Source organism: Taurulus bubalis (assembly GCF_910589615.1).
Source record: "Taurulus bubalis genome assembly, chromosome: 10".
Classification (NCBI taxonomy): Eukaryota; Metazoa; Chordata; class Actinopteri; order Perciformes; family Cottidae; genus Taurulus; species Taurulus bubalis.
In genome coordinates, this window is record NC_136598.1 from 14,398,637 (window position 1) to 14,413,519 (window position 14,883).

Here is a 14,883-nt window from a genome sequence, read left to right on the forward strand (position 1 = left end):
GCCTTACCTCCTGTACTCAGTTACAAGCTTAATCAAGTCATCTGTGGAAATCTTGTTGCTCTCCTGTTTGAAGAGAGGCGAGAATCGAGACTCTCTGTCCAGTGCCCCGTGGTTGTCCTTAAACACTGACCTATAATAGATAGACAGAGACATGCCGATTTTGTTTAACCATTAGATCCTGTGGAGATAAACATGGTAAATACATTTTGAAGTGTTTAGAAAACTGAGCCTCCAACCAGGGGCACTGACCTGACAGACCAGGCAAATGGCATACGGTACTTCCCCAGTTTATTACAGAACTGTTTGTTGGACTTCAATATCTTCTGAACAGTCTGTACGAGACATAAGCAGAGAAAGGGGAAGTTAGCAAGACACCACATCTGATATTTTTAAATACGATGGGCTGCGATCAGCCCTAAATTCTAGTTGACCTAGACAGAGTGACAGACTAAATCAGCGGTTGTTGAATACAGGCAGCAGGTTGAATGTCTGGAGATTCACTTAGCCATTTAAACAAGGACCACATGGAGCACAGCCAGCGGGGAAGCCAGGAAATGTCTTGGATAAGATGTCGGAAAAACCTCATTTCTAAACTAGACGACCGGACATTCAGTGATGAAGATAAACTCTTGCCTTACAGGAAAATCATTTTGTAAATGTCATGCGTTAAACTCTTAGAGTGCATTAAGCCATTTCTCGTACAATACATGCCCTAACAGCATGTTTCATGAGCCATTGTTCAGCTTGCTTCAAGAGATAAAACAGCTCCATGTTGTTGTGTCCATGTAATTTGTGTCAATGATGTCAAATATTGATGCAAAGGGACAATGACCAAGGCAATGAAAAAATGACTGTCTGACCTTGCTGGAGTCTGTATTCTTGATATAAGGTTCCGCCCCACAAGTAATATTTCCCATCAGCACCTTTTCCACTCTTGCCACCATCACTATGTCTGTATGGGGGTTGGTGACTGAGAAGATGGCCTACATGAAGAGCATTGGGAAGGAATTAGACTAATTCGCAAGTTAAATGCATGTTTCTTTGACTGCTCTACATCTATAACACATACTGTAGCAGGAACATCCTTGTACCTGCTTGGGAAAAGATAGCCAGTGCTCCAGGTCCAAGCCGAGGCAACAGTCTCCTGGCTTCTTCTCCGCAGTAGAAGACAGGCCATTTTCCTGAACTTCAACCCCCGTCACAGGAACACCTGTCCCGTTACAGCAGCTTCCAAGCATCTGACGCACAGTCTCATGGTTGAGGTCTACGTGGAAGTCTGCGGACACCTTTCTCCCTTCTCGTACATCCAGCAGAGCCAGAGACACGAAGAAAGGTTCAATCTAGTGGAGCAGATTCAGCTCAATCAATCTCAGTCTTACCTTCACCCAGCAAAATAGCCCCTGTGACATGCTTTACCATATATTTCATTCAGACATATGAATGCAAAAGTCAGTTTTGAATGATTGAAAGTGTAAAATGCCCATATTTCTAATGCTCACATTAGTGACTGGTCCAGTTTCACTCTCGTTGATGCAGCCCTGTAACATGAGACTGAGTGATCGGCAGGTTATCATGAACCTTCTGCCCAACTTCTCCTCAAATGGACGCACTGCTGCATTCTCAGCTGATGAATGTTCGGTCCGAGGGCTCCTTAGAACCTATGAGTGGTTAAATAAAGTTCCATTGAAACTTCCATTCATTCCATCCAGGTTAAAAACAGATTCAAGTCCAAAGATACAACAACGCATGGTGTCAAAAGGGTAAATTATGTTAGGTTAAAACTGGACACTGTATCAAATAGAAATATACAAAAACAATAAAGACACTCTGTACATACTGGAGTATCAGGGTCCAGCGAGAACAGATTCAACCTCTCTTCTCTCCTCGCAGAGCGAATTCCTTCATCCGTCTCAGAGATATACTTTTATGGAAGAGATGGCGATAAAGACAGAGAGAGGCAGTTAAAGAGCAACTAGATGCAAATAATACATAACTTATTATGAATTATGAGTAAAAACAGAAATGTTATGTTTACGTTCTGTGTTTCTCATCAAAATGCATTGTGTGTTAAAATAACATGACAAATTTCTTCCTCATGAAAATATTTCCAAAGATTGTTTTTTTAATATCTGTATCAGCATTGTTTTCATCCATATTCATTTTTCTTCCCCGTCTTCTACAATTGCCAACTGCTGATCAATGAAAAATATCAGAAATATGTATTGCTGGTGTGCATAGATGTGCATCCTTATGCAAAGCATTGCTCCATAGCACCACTGATGGTCAAAACCTCCAAAGGGTACCTTTAAATAGACAGTTGGGCTTTGCATGCATGTACAGTTATCAGTTATCAGGCAGCAGCAGCAGAGGTACTTTAGTGTTTCAAAGAGAAGAGTTGACAGCTGATAGCCAACCTTTGCTAGCTCTGGATTGATGCCGTTCTCTGTCGTAGTATCTTCGTTCTCCTGCAAACAGCAGTCACTCAACGACAAGTCAAACACATCTGGAGGGAGAACAAACACAATCAGGACTCCCGACTTCTGTTCCTGAGTGATGAATGCCAACACTGCCTGATGGGAAAGTTGATCTAAGCAGTGCATTTTCCCAAAAGGTTAGAGGCCATATAATATTTTCTAAAAGAGGCAGCACATTAAATACACACTAACCAGAGTCAGCGGACATATATCCAGCTCAGAATAAAATATGACTCCATTTGTGGTATTTACGGGCAATAAGGCAGGCAGGCTTCTGTAGAAATATATCCTTCGTGTGCCGAGAGCTATTCTTCCCAAAGGCCATGCTGAACAAAATGGCTCATTAATGGTAGGTCACCACACGCTCGCAGCCTGATTTAGAGGCATGCTAACAGACCACAGAGCCATGACGGCTATTACATCATCCCACCCCTTTTCACTGGGCCAAGTCTCAAAGGTCTGTCGCTGTGTGTTATGTTACAGGCCGTGGTCCCATGCCCAACTCTAGCAGAGTTTTTTAATAACAAGGTATGATTTATTAAAGAAAGGTGGAGTCACTGGTTGGTGTCAGGCTTCATTTCCTGATAGTGGTGTTATGGATTGAGCCCTAACCTAGCTGAAATTCCCAATTAAATTCATGGCAAGATGAAGAATATTATAGTAAGTCAGAGAGCGAGCAGAAGGTAACATTTTTGCTGACACCGAGTATAAAATCGTTCTGTCTTTAGGGCACAATGATTTATACATGTGATGGAATTATACTAAAATTTCCTCTCCTTAAATACCCTTTTCGCCACTAAATTACCATTTGTGCTTCCATCGACTTTACTCTTTCCAACAACTATTTATCAGTTCTCTCTCTCTCTCTACATCATCGGTAGACTTTGTGTATTCCTAAATACAAGAACAGAAGCGGTCTCACCCTGCCGATGGTCGGTGAGGTCCAGACTCTTGCGGTCAGGAGCCGGACCGTCGTGGGGACTGATCTGTAAAATGCGAGTCAGTGTGCTAATCCACTCCTCCATGTCCTGCTCGCTCTCCGCGGCCAGCACGAAGTACGTAACCTCGTTCATCTTCAGCTCAAAGGCATGTTTCCTCAGACGGTTATTCTGTCGGGGGATGAATGGAAGGATGGATAGGATAATGTGGTTAAACGACAAAACCAAAGCTTGGTTCCGTCTTTGGAAAATTTGACTCTTTCTTCCACATGCGGTTTTTGAAGATACTGTAGACGGATTTATATACTTAGCCTTGATTAGCATAGTTTCTGAATGTCTAGTGGATAATGAAACTACCTCTAAAAATCAAAAAAATATCACAACATGTCACAAGGACATCTTAAATCATGTAAATAAAATTAAGGTTTGGGACATCTGCCATCCAACAGTTCTAGCCTTTGTAGATGATGTATTTGACAATAAAAAACATTCTTTGCTGCTTTTTGCACCCAGCACATTCTTGTTTTAATTACTTTAAATATCCAAGTGTATAAATCTATAATATAGTTTATATTGTTTTGCGTGCTGAATAATATGAATGCTTTAAAACCCACCTGTACCACACCAGTGCACGAGTCAAGGAAAATGCACCCTTTTGGTTCCTTTGAGATCTTTTCATCTTTGTAGAAGTTCATGATATAGGAGTTATCCGTCAACTGGGTGAGCTGAAAATATCTCCTCTTGAATGACTGCACAGATGAAAAAAGGTTTATATACTGCATTAATAACATCATCGGCAAATACTTTCCTTATTAAAAAATGTCCCAAAAACATAAAGGGGTTGTTCTTCAAAGATTTTTGAGAAATCTTCCTGAATTATAAACAGCAAAGTAGATGGTGCTATATATCACCCTGACAAAAACCTTCTGGGTTTATATACGTCATCAACAAGAGTCACATTTAAAGTTCAAACTAAGTTCACCACCAGGTAGAGCGACGTAAAACAGCTCAGCGGAAAACAGGGGTGATTTGAGGTCCAAAGGAAAGACACGGCATGGAAAGGGAGAGCATCAGACATTTCCTCACCCGAACAGTGATGCTATTGTTGACGGTGCTGTTGAAGTTCCCTTTGTAGAGCCAGCCGGACCGAAACACACCGATCCCTCCACCACCACCTCCCCCGCCTCCTTTAGAAGATGACAGGGAGGTCGTATCCTATGGACACAAATACAGTCACAGTTATAGACAGTTACAGACTGGAAAGGGAGACTTTCCCAGACTCATTCTATGTGTGGATGGCCATTTGTCAATACAATTATGTTCATAAACTATGTACCACTAAACTGTAATGAGCTAACTGCTCTTGCAAAGTATATTTTAACAGCTTCAAGGCAGGGGTAAACTAATTTAAACAGGATGTTTCCAGAAGGTAATGCATTCGCTCTAAAAGCATTTGTCAGAAGATGGTCATTACTGACCTCATCCTTGTCAATGTCCTCATGGTCAATCTCGAAAGAATGGGATGGCAGCTTCTGTGCTTTGTACAGTTTCCTATAGAGGAATGGGGAAAGAAAAATGTGAAACTATGATAATGAAATATATTGATGGAAAGAGAAAAGGATTCAGGAATCAAATTTGTACACTCTATTGGAGTGGTGCAAATGAGTGTGGCGAGCTGACTCTGCTCCAACGTTCTCTGTCAGCAGTCGACAATAGGTAGTCCTCACTTGATCCCGCTTCACTGATTTCACAGGCTGACCTGTCTTTGTGTTCGAGCCATGGGATAAAATGCCTTTGTGTGTGTGCTGTGAGCTGGAGACAGCGAGGCTGCAGCCTGTGGAGGGTAACGCTGGAACCACCCTCTGCTAAAAGTCACTGTCGTAAAATCTGTCTGATAAAAATCTCTTCAGGCGACTATGTTTAGAAGATTTCTGATGATTGTGGGCTGGCCGCTGACAGAGGAATGCTAATATTGGCCTCCGCAGATGAGAAACGCTCCAATCAATCACAGTGGGGACAACAGCACATATACAGTAGCTGTAGATCTCCATTGTACTCAGGTTTTCCTGGTGTATTTCACTTCAATGAATGCATAACTCATGTTTAAATGTATGGTTTGTTAGCCTGATAAACAAACAATGTGTGTGCTTGTATGCTAATTCTACAGCTGCAAAGAAACAACTAAAGTAGGTGTGATTGTGCTCTAACTTGTGTTTAGGCTGCATCTTACTTGATAGTTCAGCCTGGATGTCAGGTCAGAGGTCATGTGAACCGACTGAATGAGTACAGTGCCAACCCAGGGGACACGAGAGGGACATTCCTGTGGTTGAGAGCAGTAACTGCAGGGCTCTGCGTCATTCTCACCGGGACTGATAAAACTCCAGATGACTGAGTGACAGTTAAATAAATGGCTTACTGACTGTTTGAGTGTCTGACTGGATGGCTGACATTTAAAAGACAAATCGAGGGAGCACTGGGAGGTAACATGTGTTCGGGTGGAAAGTCATCAGTCTTCCACTCTGACTTCTTTCTCACTCAACACCTGCCACCACCTTGTTCTTGTTAACGTCCTCCCACCTCAGTGTAACACATTGTGGTTGTCCTTGATGTTAGGGGCTACTTCTGGGTCTGGTTGTTCATAAATCAAGTCAGGAAGACAAACAAGTCTGAATCCACATTTTTTTAAACATCCATATCATCAGGAACTAAACAATAATAAAGTATACAAATCGAATACCTTACAATAGGAAATACAACTAATACAACAATAAGAAAGTTAAGGTGAAAGAAATGTTTTAGGCATTTTGGCACAAACACATCTTTTCCTTCCTGCCAAGAGTTACATGAGAAGATTGATACCACTCGCAATGTTGGAGGCTAAACAAAAGAAGCTACAACATAAATTGTTCTAAAGAAGGGGAAACAGCTAGCCTCAACAACTAAAACTTTATAGATTGTTTGTTTAATCCCCGCAAAACTCAAAGTGTAAAATGGACAAGTTGGAGTTTACGTATTATTCTGTTCCGTACAATTTTTTTACCAGGTGTAGTGACTTCCGGGTATCTCCAAACTGGATCAGAAAGGCACTGTGTCAGGTCAGAAAGTTGCCTCGCACATATAACCCAGGCTAGCCGTTTGCCCCTGCTTCCAGTTTTTATGCTAAGCTAACCATCTCTTGGATGTAGCTTTATATAGAGCGTACATATATGGGAATAATATCAATCTTCTCATCTCAATCTCCTCAAGAAAATGGTTACCTATAGGTTGAAATCCCAAAAGGCAGACACAGTTAAGAGGCTTATTGAGTATTGTTCAAGTGTATTACCTGGGCAGCAGGCGGTAGTCTCCGGCATAGTCGTCATACTTGAACTGGACCACATTTAGGTCAGAGTTGTAATACTTACAGGCCTGGAGAAGAGGAAGGAGATTAAGTTGAACATCATTAAATATTAACTTTGTAAAATGATGAGCTCTCTGGGAGACCAAGGGCTGCTGAAACGTCTGCAGACAATGAAGAAAGCTACACTACAGTGAAAGTACAGTAGACACCAGCTTTCCTGAGGCCTGGTTACTGATGGGCATGCTGGGATTCATCATTAGAGGATCTAAATTATAAAGAGGAACTGAATTAAGACTCTGTCCCCAAGGAATGTACTAATAAATATATCGTTATAGATTTCTTGTCTGTTTCACACGTCGTTAAAATAGTCCTCCCATAGGTTTCTCTCACTGTAAGGAATCTCAGTCTGTCTCTCTCGTCACAAAGGCAGTTTCACATCCCCCCACGTGTCTGCTTGTTGAGCGCTGTGTCGCAGTCTCCTTTGATCCTTTTGTTTAGAAAGATCTCGATCTTTTGTTTACAATGTCACAAATTATAAGCAGACCAAACATATTATCTGCTACATTATCAACCTCAGACAGGATAGAGCACACGCACGCACACACAAAAAGTCAGACACACACACACTCTTCTCCAGTGAGCTGTGACAGGACTGTCTGGGGAGTTTCCGTCTACTCAGGGCTCATTTTAGATCGACCATAATCTCAAGGGCTCAGTGGAGAAATTATTGTATATCTGATAGCCCGACACACATACACACACACACACACACACACACACACACACACACTTTTAGAGGCCTGGTGAAATTGCTCCACCGGTATCAGGAAGTCCTATATTAAGAACCTAAACTGAAAAACCTAACCACCACCAACGGAAACCTTCTTCATCCCAAACCACGGCGCCTTCAGTTATGTCCCGTACACATGAGGATACATGTGGGCAAACGCACACTCGCTCCTCACCTGTCTGACCAGCAGACATTCAGCTTGCAGTTCTGCCCCCTCAGGAACAGTCGACTTGAGAGTCCGTCTCTCCTGAGGCACAGTGGATACCTGGAGGGATGAAAGGCAAGGGACAGTTAACCCTCGTGTTGTCTTGGGGTCAAAATGACCCATCAACACACATACATATACACTCGTACACGGGTCATTTTGACCCCCAAGACAACACAAGGGTTAAGATGTGTCATGGCGAGGTAAGTCAACTTACAAAAATTCATGGTCCCCATAGGATGCATCCTAATCCCTTTCATTTTAATTTTAATTTTGCATTCATCACCAGCCGCAGGGACAAATACTTTGTCCAATACTTCCAAAATGGTTGACATTCTAATCCGTCTCAACTGTACTTGATGTTGCTAATGAGCAACGGTTAGCCTGCTAGCACGCTAAACTAGAATAACGAACATCGAGCTTAACATTAGCATGCAACATTGTCATTGTGAGCATGTTAGCATGCCAATGTTAATATTTAGCTTGAAGCATGTTGAGCTGTGTCCAGCACAGAACATGTAAAGAAAAGGATGGAAAAGGTGGATGAACACAATAATGCTCTCATGAACATTTCATTGATTACCATCAAGATATCCTGGGTGGTAATTATTGTTCATGGCAGCATTATCTAGTGTGCAGACTCTATTCATTCCGTCTGTGTCTAACAACAGACTCACAGAGCTACTAGCATGGCTTATATTTATGACGTTTGACCTCTGCATTGAACCCATTTGAGGCATTTAGGAGCAGTGGGCCCTGGGAGCAACTTAGGTTACTTTCTTATCAGGAATACTTGTCATGCTTTATTGCTTACACCTCATAATTTGAGAGGACATGCAAACACATCATATTTTTAATATTACAAGAAATAGTTTCTGGCCAGCTTTATTGCAATGGAGATAGAGAATCTAAGTAAAATCCCTGTATATGTATTTTTCCCAGACGCTGATTAGATCTAGAACTAACAACCTAAACTATGAATCATGTTGATTTTATTGCATAAAGCATATGTTATGATCCATCAACAGAAAAAAAACATTTAATCTTTAAGATTCAGGTTCAGACAATTCATATTAAAGTGATTTTGCAGAATAGGAATGAAAACAAGTCAGCAGTAAAGATCTCTGTGTGTGCACAGAGACAGACTTTGATTTCTATAACCCAATCAGCCGGAGCACTGAGCTCACGAACCAACTGGCAAAGAAGCAGATCTAGTAAATGCCTTTTGTTCATTAGCAATGCTCAGCCAAGCCACTTTCAGTTACAATTATGGAAATTGACTGTAGGTTGCCTCCACATGCACTGACACAGAGACAAAGAAAATCAGAGGAGATTGTGTTGTAGCCAGACAGAGCTGGGAACCGGCAGAGTCAAGCATTAAAGCTACAACTCCACAACTCCACAAGCCAATGTTTCCCTTTACCACAACAGCCAATTAGGTCAGTGGATCTGTGTCTGCAGAAATGCATTAGCACCGTAATGAAAGTACTAATGAACGAAGAGCTAATGGGAGCCGGGGAGAATACGTTGTTTACTGTATTGAAAAGACCCCAGTGCTCAACATGCATGATTAGTGTGAATAAGTGTGTGATGCTGACGTTTAAAAGCCAATGTATCAAATTAAGAACTGAGGACTTGTACTATGTTCACGTTTACTATGTAGTGTACTATATTTACTGTCCGCCAAGGATCTGAATTATGTAGTTTCGTAGCAAGTTCTCACAATAGAACAGAAAAAGATTATATCAATTGCGAGTACACTGCTTTCTGCCAACGATACAATGTGTTGTATTTCATAGATGCGAAAATCTACGCCGGTCAAACAGGATTGTAATAACCACTGGACCATCAGGTACCAACGTACACACAAACACAAACACACGCTTACCGTGAAATCATGGTCAGGGAATAGGAGCAATTCTCTGAGAGGGTCTTCCTTTAACTCATCCCCTAGTTCAGAGATCACAGTCTCATAGTCGAGAGGATCAATCAGCTTCGGCTTCTCATGCTGCAAATGGAAACACAGAGACATTGGATCAGTATTCACTTGTTGTTGGGCATCAAACCTCACTGGAGACATTGGTGTACTTGTCTCTTTGTAGGATATTGATTTATAGTCATTTTAAACCATGATTATTTATTGTCCTTTGTATGTTTATTCCATGTAACATCTTGTCATTTATCTGGACCCTGAGTCTGTAATTAAGTTTTGATTGATTGAATATAATATGATAATATCCAATAACATATGACACAATGCGATACGATACACTCAGCATTTTAAAATGTCTATTACTGTAAGTATTGAATGCTTGGTCAAATTAATGTATTAATGAGTAACATTTATTTATGTAACACATACAGTGAGCAGTTTGTCATTTTTAGTTAAATTTGTGGAAAATTCCCCAAAGAACTATTTTATACACAACCCTTCTAAAAGTGCATTTTGTTTCATATCTCATATCTATGACCAGATATTGTAAAAGCAGAAAAAAAGAAACAGTTTGTGTTCATAAACCACTTCCTTGCAGCATTCATACATATTGTATTAAAAGCAGTATCCATGACAGCGATAGAAATGACATTTCCTGTGTTTTGCCATGACATCAACATGACCTAAATAATTGTAGAGGAAGTAGCGGTACAGATGAAGTGAGGCTGAGATGCACCACACATACAAATACACATTATGTAGAGTTGTTTTAAATTAATTGAGATTCAAAAGAGATGTTTCAGATACCAGTTTTATGCAAGCAGACTTTTCAGTAAATAAAGACTGCAATATGCAACTAGACCAACATATATTGACATTGAATGACCTCAAACATGAAAGCACCACATCCAAGAGTCATGCAACTCAACAGTTCTTCTCTATGCGGATGCCTGTTCTCACAACCCCATTTTACACGCTCAGTATATAAACCGCCAAACTAGAACTTCAGACAAAACAATCCATTATACACTAACTTTCTCTTTTGAAGGATTGTGCAACCAGTCAATGATTCATTCACATACAAGAAATGACAACATTTAAAACATATGTTTTACAGAAAGAAGACAACGGTAAATTACTTCTGTCATTCAGAGAAAAGCAACAGAGGCAAAGTGAGCGCTGGAGCAGGCCGTGGTGAGGAAGTAATGATCTCTGGTTTGGTTCACACGCATACAGAGCAGACGGGGCTTTTACCCACCGCCGCTACTTCAACACTCAGAACAGGCCTCTTGGTGCACGACCAACTGAGAGCACCCAAGGTGTTCTGTGTTTTACGAAAGTCAACTGTCTAAGTATTGCCCTTGCCACCCATACTATATCTTGTTAATATTGAGCCTGCTGAAGAACACTGTCGGATTTTTACGTCACAGTTATGTCACAGTACAACAGTGTTATTTTTAAGCCTAGTCTAGTCTTTTTTTTTTTAATACTTTCTGACGTCTTATATAGACAAATAATTAGCCAATGCATTTAAAAAACAGTCAACAAATGAATGATTCATTAGTTGTTAGCCCTATTGCTTCTCTGCCCAGTAATCATTAGCAAGTAAATGACATGATATTCAAACTGATAAATGACAGAGGAAAGCAGGCAGGCAAGGAGATACCCGTGTGACGTCAGTGTTAAGGGAAAGTCTTGGCTTTAGCACCAGCTGACATCTGACAGACCCAGTAATGTACCATAGGGTGCTGAGAGGGTGATTGGCTGTAATCTTCCATGCCTCCAGGACTTGTTCGTTTCAAGGACTCTGAAGCGGGCTAGAAAGATTGTAGCCGACCCCTCTCACCCTGGACATAACTTGTTTGAGTCCCTCCCCTCTGGCAGGAGGCTGAGGTCCATCAGGACCAAGACCTGTTTTGTGTCAACAGTTGTTTCCCATCAGCAGTCGGGCTCATCAACAGAGCCCGGGTCCCCCATTGACTGACTCGGACTCTGTCACCCCCAGACAATTTCCTACCGTTCACTCCACTGCACATCCCTCCACACCTCGTTTTAATACAGTTGCCACTTTACTTTACACTTGGCACTTTCACATAATCACTTCATTCCGTGCACTTTATTTTAATTTCATTTTAACTTTAATTTTTATATATTCCGTAGTAATTGTAAATACTCAGTAGACCCAATTGTAAATATTCATGCTCCCTTTTATTGCACTCTGTTTTATGTTTATCGTTAAATGTTTATTGTTAAATGTTAAATGTCATGTACCTTCCGCCAGAACAAATTCCTTGTATGTGTGCACATACTTGGTAATTAAATGGTTTCTGATTCTGATTCTGATTAGCTCTGCTGGGTGATCATTTAATTTGAGTATTCTCTTCAATCTGGCTCTTCCTGTCGCAGAGCCTGGCTCACTGTAGTGGAACAAACCCATCTTCAAAAGGGGAGGAAATAAAGCACACACATATCTTGAAACACATTACAGTATAATGGCCACTGACTGTGGTATAATTCCCAATTAGCACTATGATGGACAGCATATACACATGTGTAAGTCCCTGATAGTAAACTGTAGTCAATGTGATAATAATAATTCAAGTCAATAAATACTATTCATGAGTTGTAATGCAGCGTGAATGTGACTTGGCGGAGACAGAAAGAGACATACAAATACATACAATACTCAGCCGGGTGAAATCCGATCGCACTCGTTTGCTCTTTATTTTCCTCCTGAAGGTGATTTTACTCCTGAAGCTCATTGCGAGCAGAATTAAGTTCAAGTGTGTACAATGTTACACAAAAAAGCAGCAGAACTTCCACTATCGGGAGAAAAAAAAGTGTCAAAGCTAAATTAAAAGTGAACTTAACAAAATGCAAATCGCAGACATGTGCTCTATCAGAAGCAGAACTAACGCTCAGAGCGTTTGTGAGGTTGTGTCAGTGCACGTGGATGTAGAGGAAGTTGACGTCCCAACACACACTTCAGCGCACACACATGCAACCACAGACTCACAGAAAATCCCCAAAGAAAAACATCTAACCAACCAGACGTTTCTACACATCATACTCTCAATGTCTTTTGTTTTCTGACAATTCAGAAAGACAAGGCAATACACTATTGCAATTTAAGATTTTCAACAGTTTACAGATAATAATTTTTGTAACACTTGATATTACTACCTGTACAAACAGACGACCCCTCACTACAGTTAAACACTATCACAAACTCACACACACTCAAAGTCAAACTCTCAGCATCTTATTTGCCTCTATCCGTCAACCCCCAAATGCACCAAACCGATGAACTAGCAAGCAGACCATCAACTTCCTGTTCTAAAGCTAATCTGTCCATGACACTGTCTTCAAGCCGTTGAATGTATAAAAAGACAGTATTCACAGATGCGCGTTCGTATTTAAATAAATGCACAAAACGCAACATAAATAAAGATATGACATTTATATCTATTTTCACTTGTACACAAACAGACACTAACTTCCTCAGATAAACCCTCATAGCAGAACAGAGATCTGTACAAGAGGAAACAACTCCTGATGATACAACAAACCAATATACTTGCTGTTAACACATTACTGAAGGCATCGCCATTCGCCGCTCGACACAGTTTCTGAAATGACACATGCATTTTTTGTTTCAACGCTGTGAGTAAGCACCACAAATGGAATCCCATTCATCTCAAATGTACTGGGGGAGAGGCAGCGATCTCAAAACCTGAACAAGCAAACCCAGAACTGTCTGCATGGCCATACCACAAGAGTTAAATAAGAATATACCTTTTTTATTTGTATGCACTGAGCCTTTAAAACATGTGTGCTATATTAGATGTGTAAATGTACATTGGGAATGAAAATATTTTTTTTAACATACAAATCTGAGGCTGCTCATTGCTATAGTTTATAGTGTGTGGAGGTTACGTCAGTTAATGGCAGTTGGTAATGTTCAAGTGATGTGATAGACAAACTTTTCAAATTAAATGAAAATTCTATGTGAAAAGCAAAGGTTTGGTTTGTCTGTTTCGCTTTGAGCTACGCTTTTAATTCATCAGAGATAAAACTACAGTATGTCCCATGACTGCATCTCTGATGTTCATGAGAGAGTGGAACAACAACCTGCAAGTCTACCAGGACAAGACATTTATAAATCATTCATCTTAATCTGCTGTATGTTTTTCTAATTTAATAAATTTTAACTCTTTGATGTTTTGCATCTGACATTGAATCATAATTATGCTCTTAGCACTGCGCTGCTTCAAAGCCAGTTAATGTCTGATGCGTAACCTCCCTCCTCTTCTTTCACCCTTTTCCTCCCTCCATCCGTCCTCTGTTCTGCAGCTGCCTCCATGCCTTCCTCTCATCCCTCCTCTCTCGCTTCCTCTCTTCATCAAACATCCTCAGCAACGCAGTCCTTTATTTATTCTTCCTTTGATTCTCTCTCTGTCTCTTCCCTGATCCCTTGTTCTAACTCTATTTAACATCCCTTTTAACATCACTCTTTCCGTCCCCCACTCCTCTGTTTTTCTCCCGCCCTCTTAACAGGGGTGGGATGGAGTGGGTGTTGATGTTGGTACCCTCCAGCTGTTTGGAGGGCACAAATAGAGCACTGGAAAGGTGGCTCACAGCATAACTGAACAAGACAACGAGACAGAGGCAGAGAATGGTGGGGTGTAGGAAAAGAGAAGAGCAGAATAAATCAAAGTTGGGAAACGATTAAGACAAAGATGGGGAGAAATCCCAGCATTCAACTCTTTTCACGTTATGCACACACGCTGGTCCGTGTCATTCTCAAGCACAGATTAAGGGCCAGTCATCCTGTTCAAGGAAAGATGTGAGGAAAGTAAGACAAAAACGAAGAGAGGGGGAGTTTAGAGGAAGAGTATGAAAGATTGATAGGGAGTATGAGAGAGAGACAGAAAGGGGAGAGAGGGGGACAACTGGGACAGAAACGAGGAGAAGGAACCAGACAGAAGTCATCTGCTTTACATCATTAGAGCAATGCAAGGTCTGAGGAGAGACACAGTTTGACTAATGGGGATTCGTACTTCAAAGAGAAGTCGCTCATCTGATGAAAATTACTGTTTTTCTTTATTAAGGCCAATATGACGTGTTGAGTCATGGTAAAAAAGACAACTAAGCTTTTTCTAACTTCCTTACCTTCTTCCAAAACACGCCACGCAGATTTTGT

General features: G+C 40.9%; 1 protein-coding gene across 1 annotated transcript in view; it reads right to left on the reverse strand.

Annotated features, from left to right (window-relative positions):
* dock10 (dedicator of cytokinesis 10) overlaps positions 1-14,883 on the reverse strand; it is a gene marked incomplete at its 5' end in the record, with an annotated part of 58,137 nt that overhangs the window by 22,746 nt on the left and 20,508 nt on the right. Inside the window, 14 exons of the mRNA XM_079225179.1 lie at positions 8-130; positions 250-332; positions 861-983; positions 1,092-1,340; positions 1,500-1,658; positions 1,838-1,921; positions 2,415-2,503; positions 3,397-3,583; positions 4,027-4,161; positions 4,499-4,627; positions 4,891-4,963; positions 6,738-6,820; positions 7,718-7,807; positions 9,636-9,755. Of these exons, the coding sequence (XP_079081305.1) occupies positions 8-130; positions 250-332; positions 861-983; positions 1,092-1,340; positions 1,500-1,658; positions 1,838-1,921; positions 2,415-2,503; positions 3,397-3,583; positions 4,027-4,161; positions 4,499-4,627; positions 4,891-4,963; positions 6,738-6,820; positions 7,718-7,807; positions 9,636-9,755 (1,727 nt within the window). The remainder of the gene's footprint in view (positions 1-7; positions 131-249; positions 333-860; positions 984-1,091; positions 1,341-1,499; positions 1,659-1,837; positions 1,922-2,414; positions 2,504-3,396; positions 3,584-4,026; positions 4,162-4,498; positions 4,628-4,890; positions 4,964-6,737; positions 6,821-7,717; positions 7,808-9,635; positions 9,756-14,883) is intronic.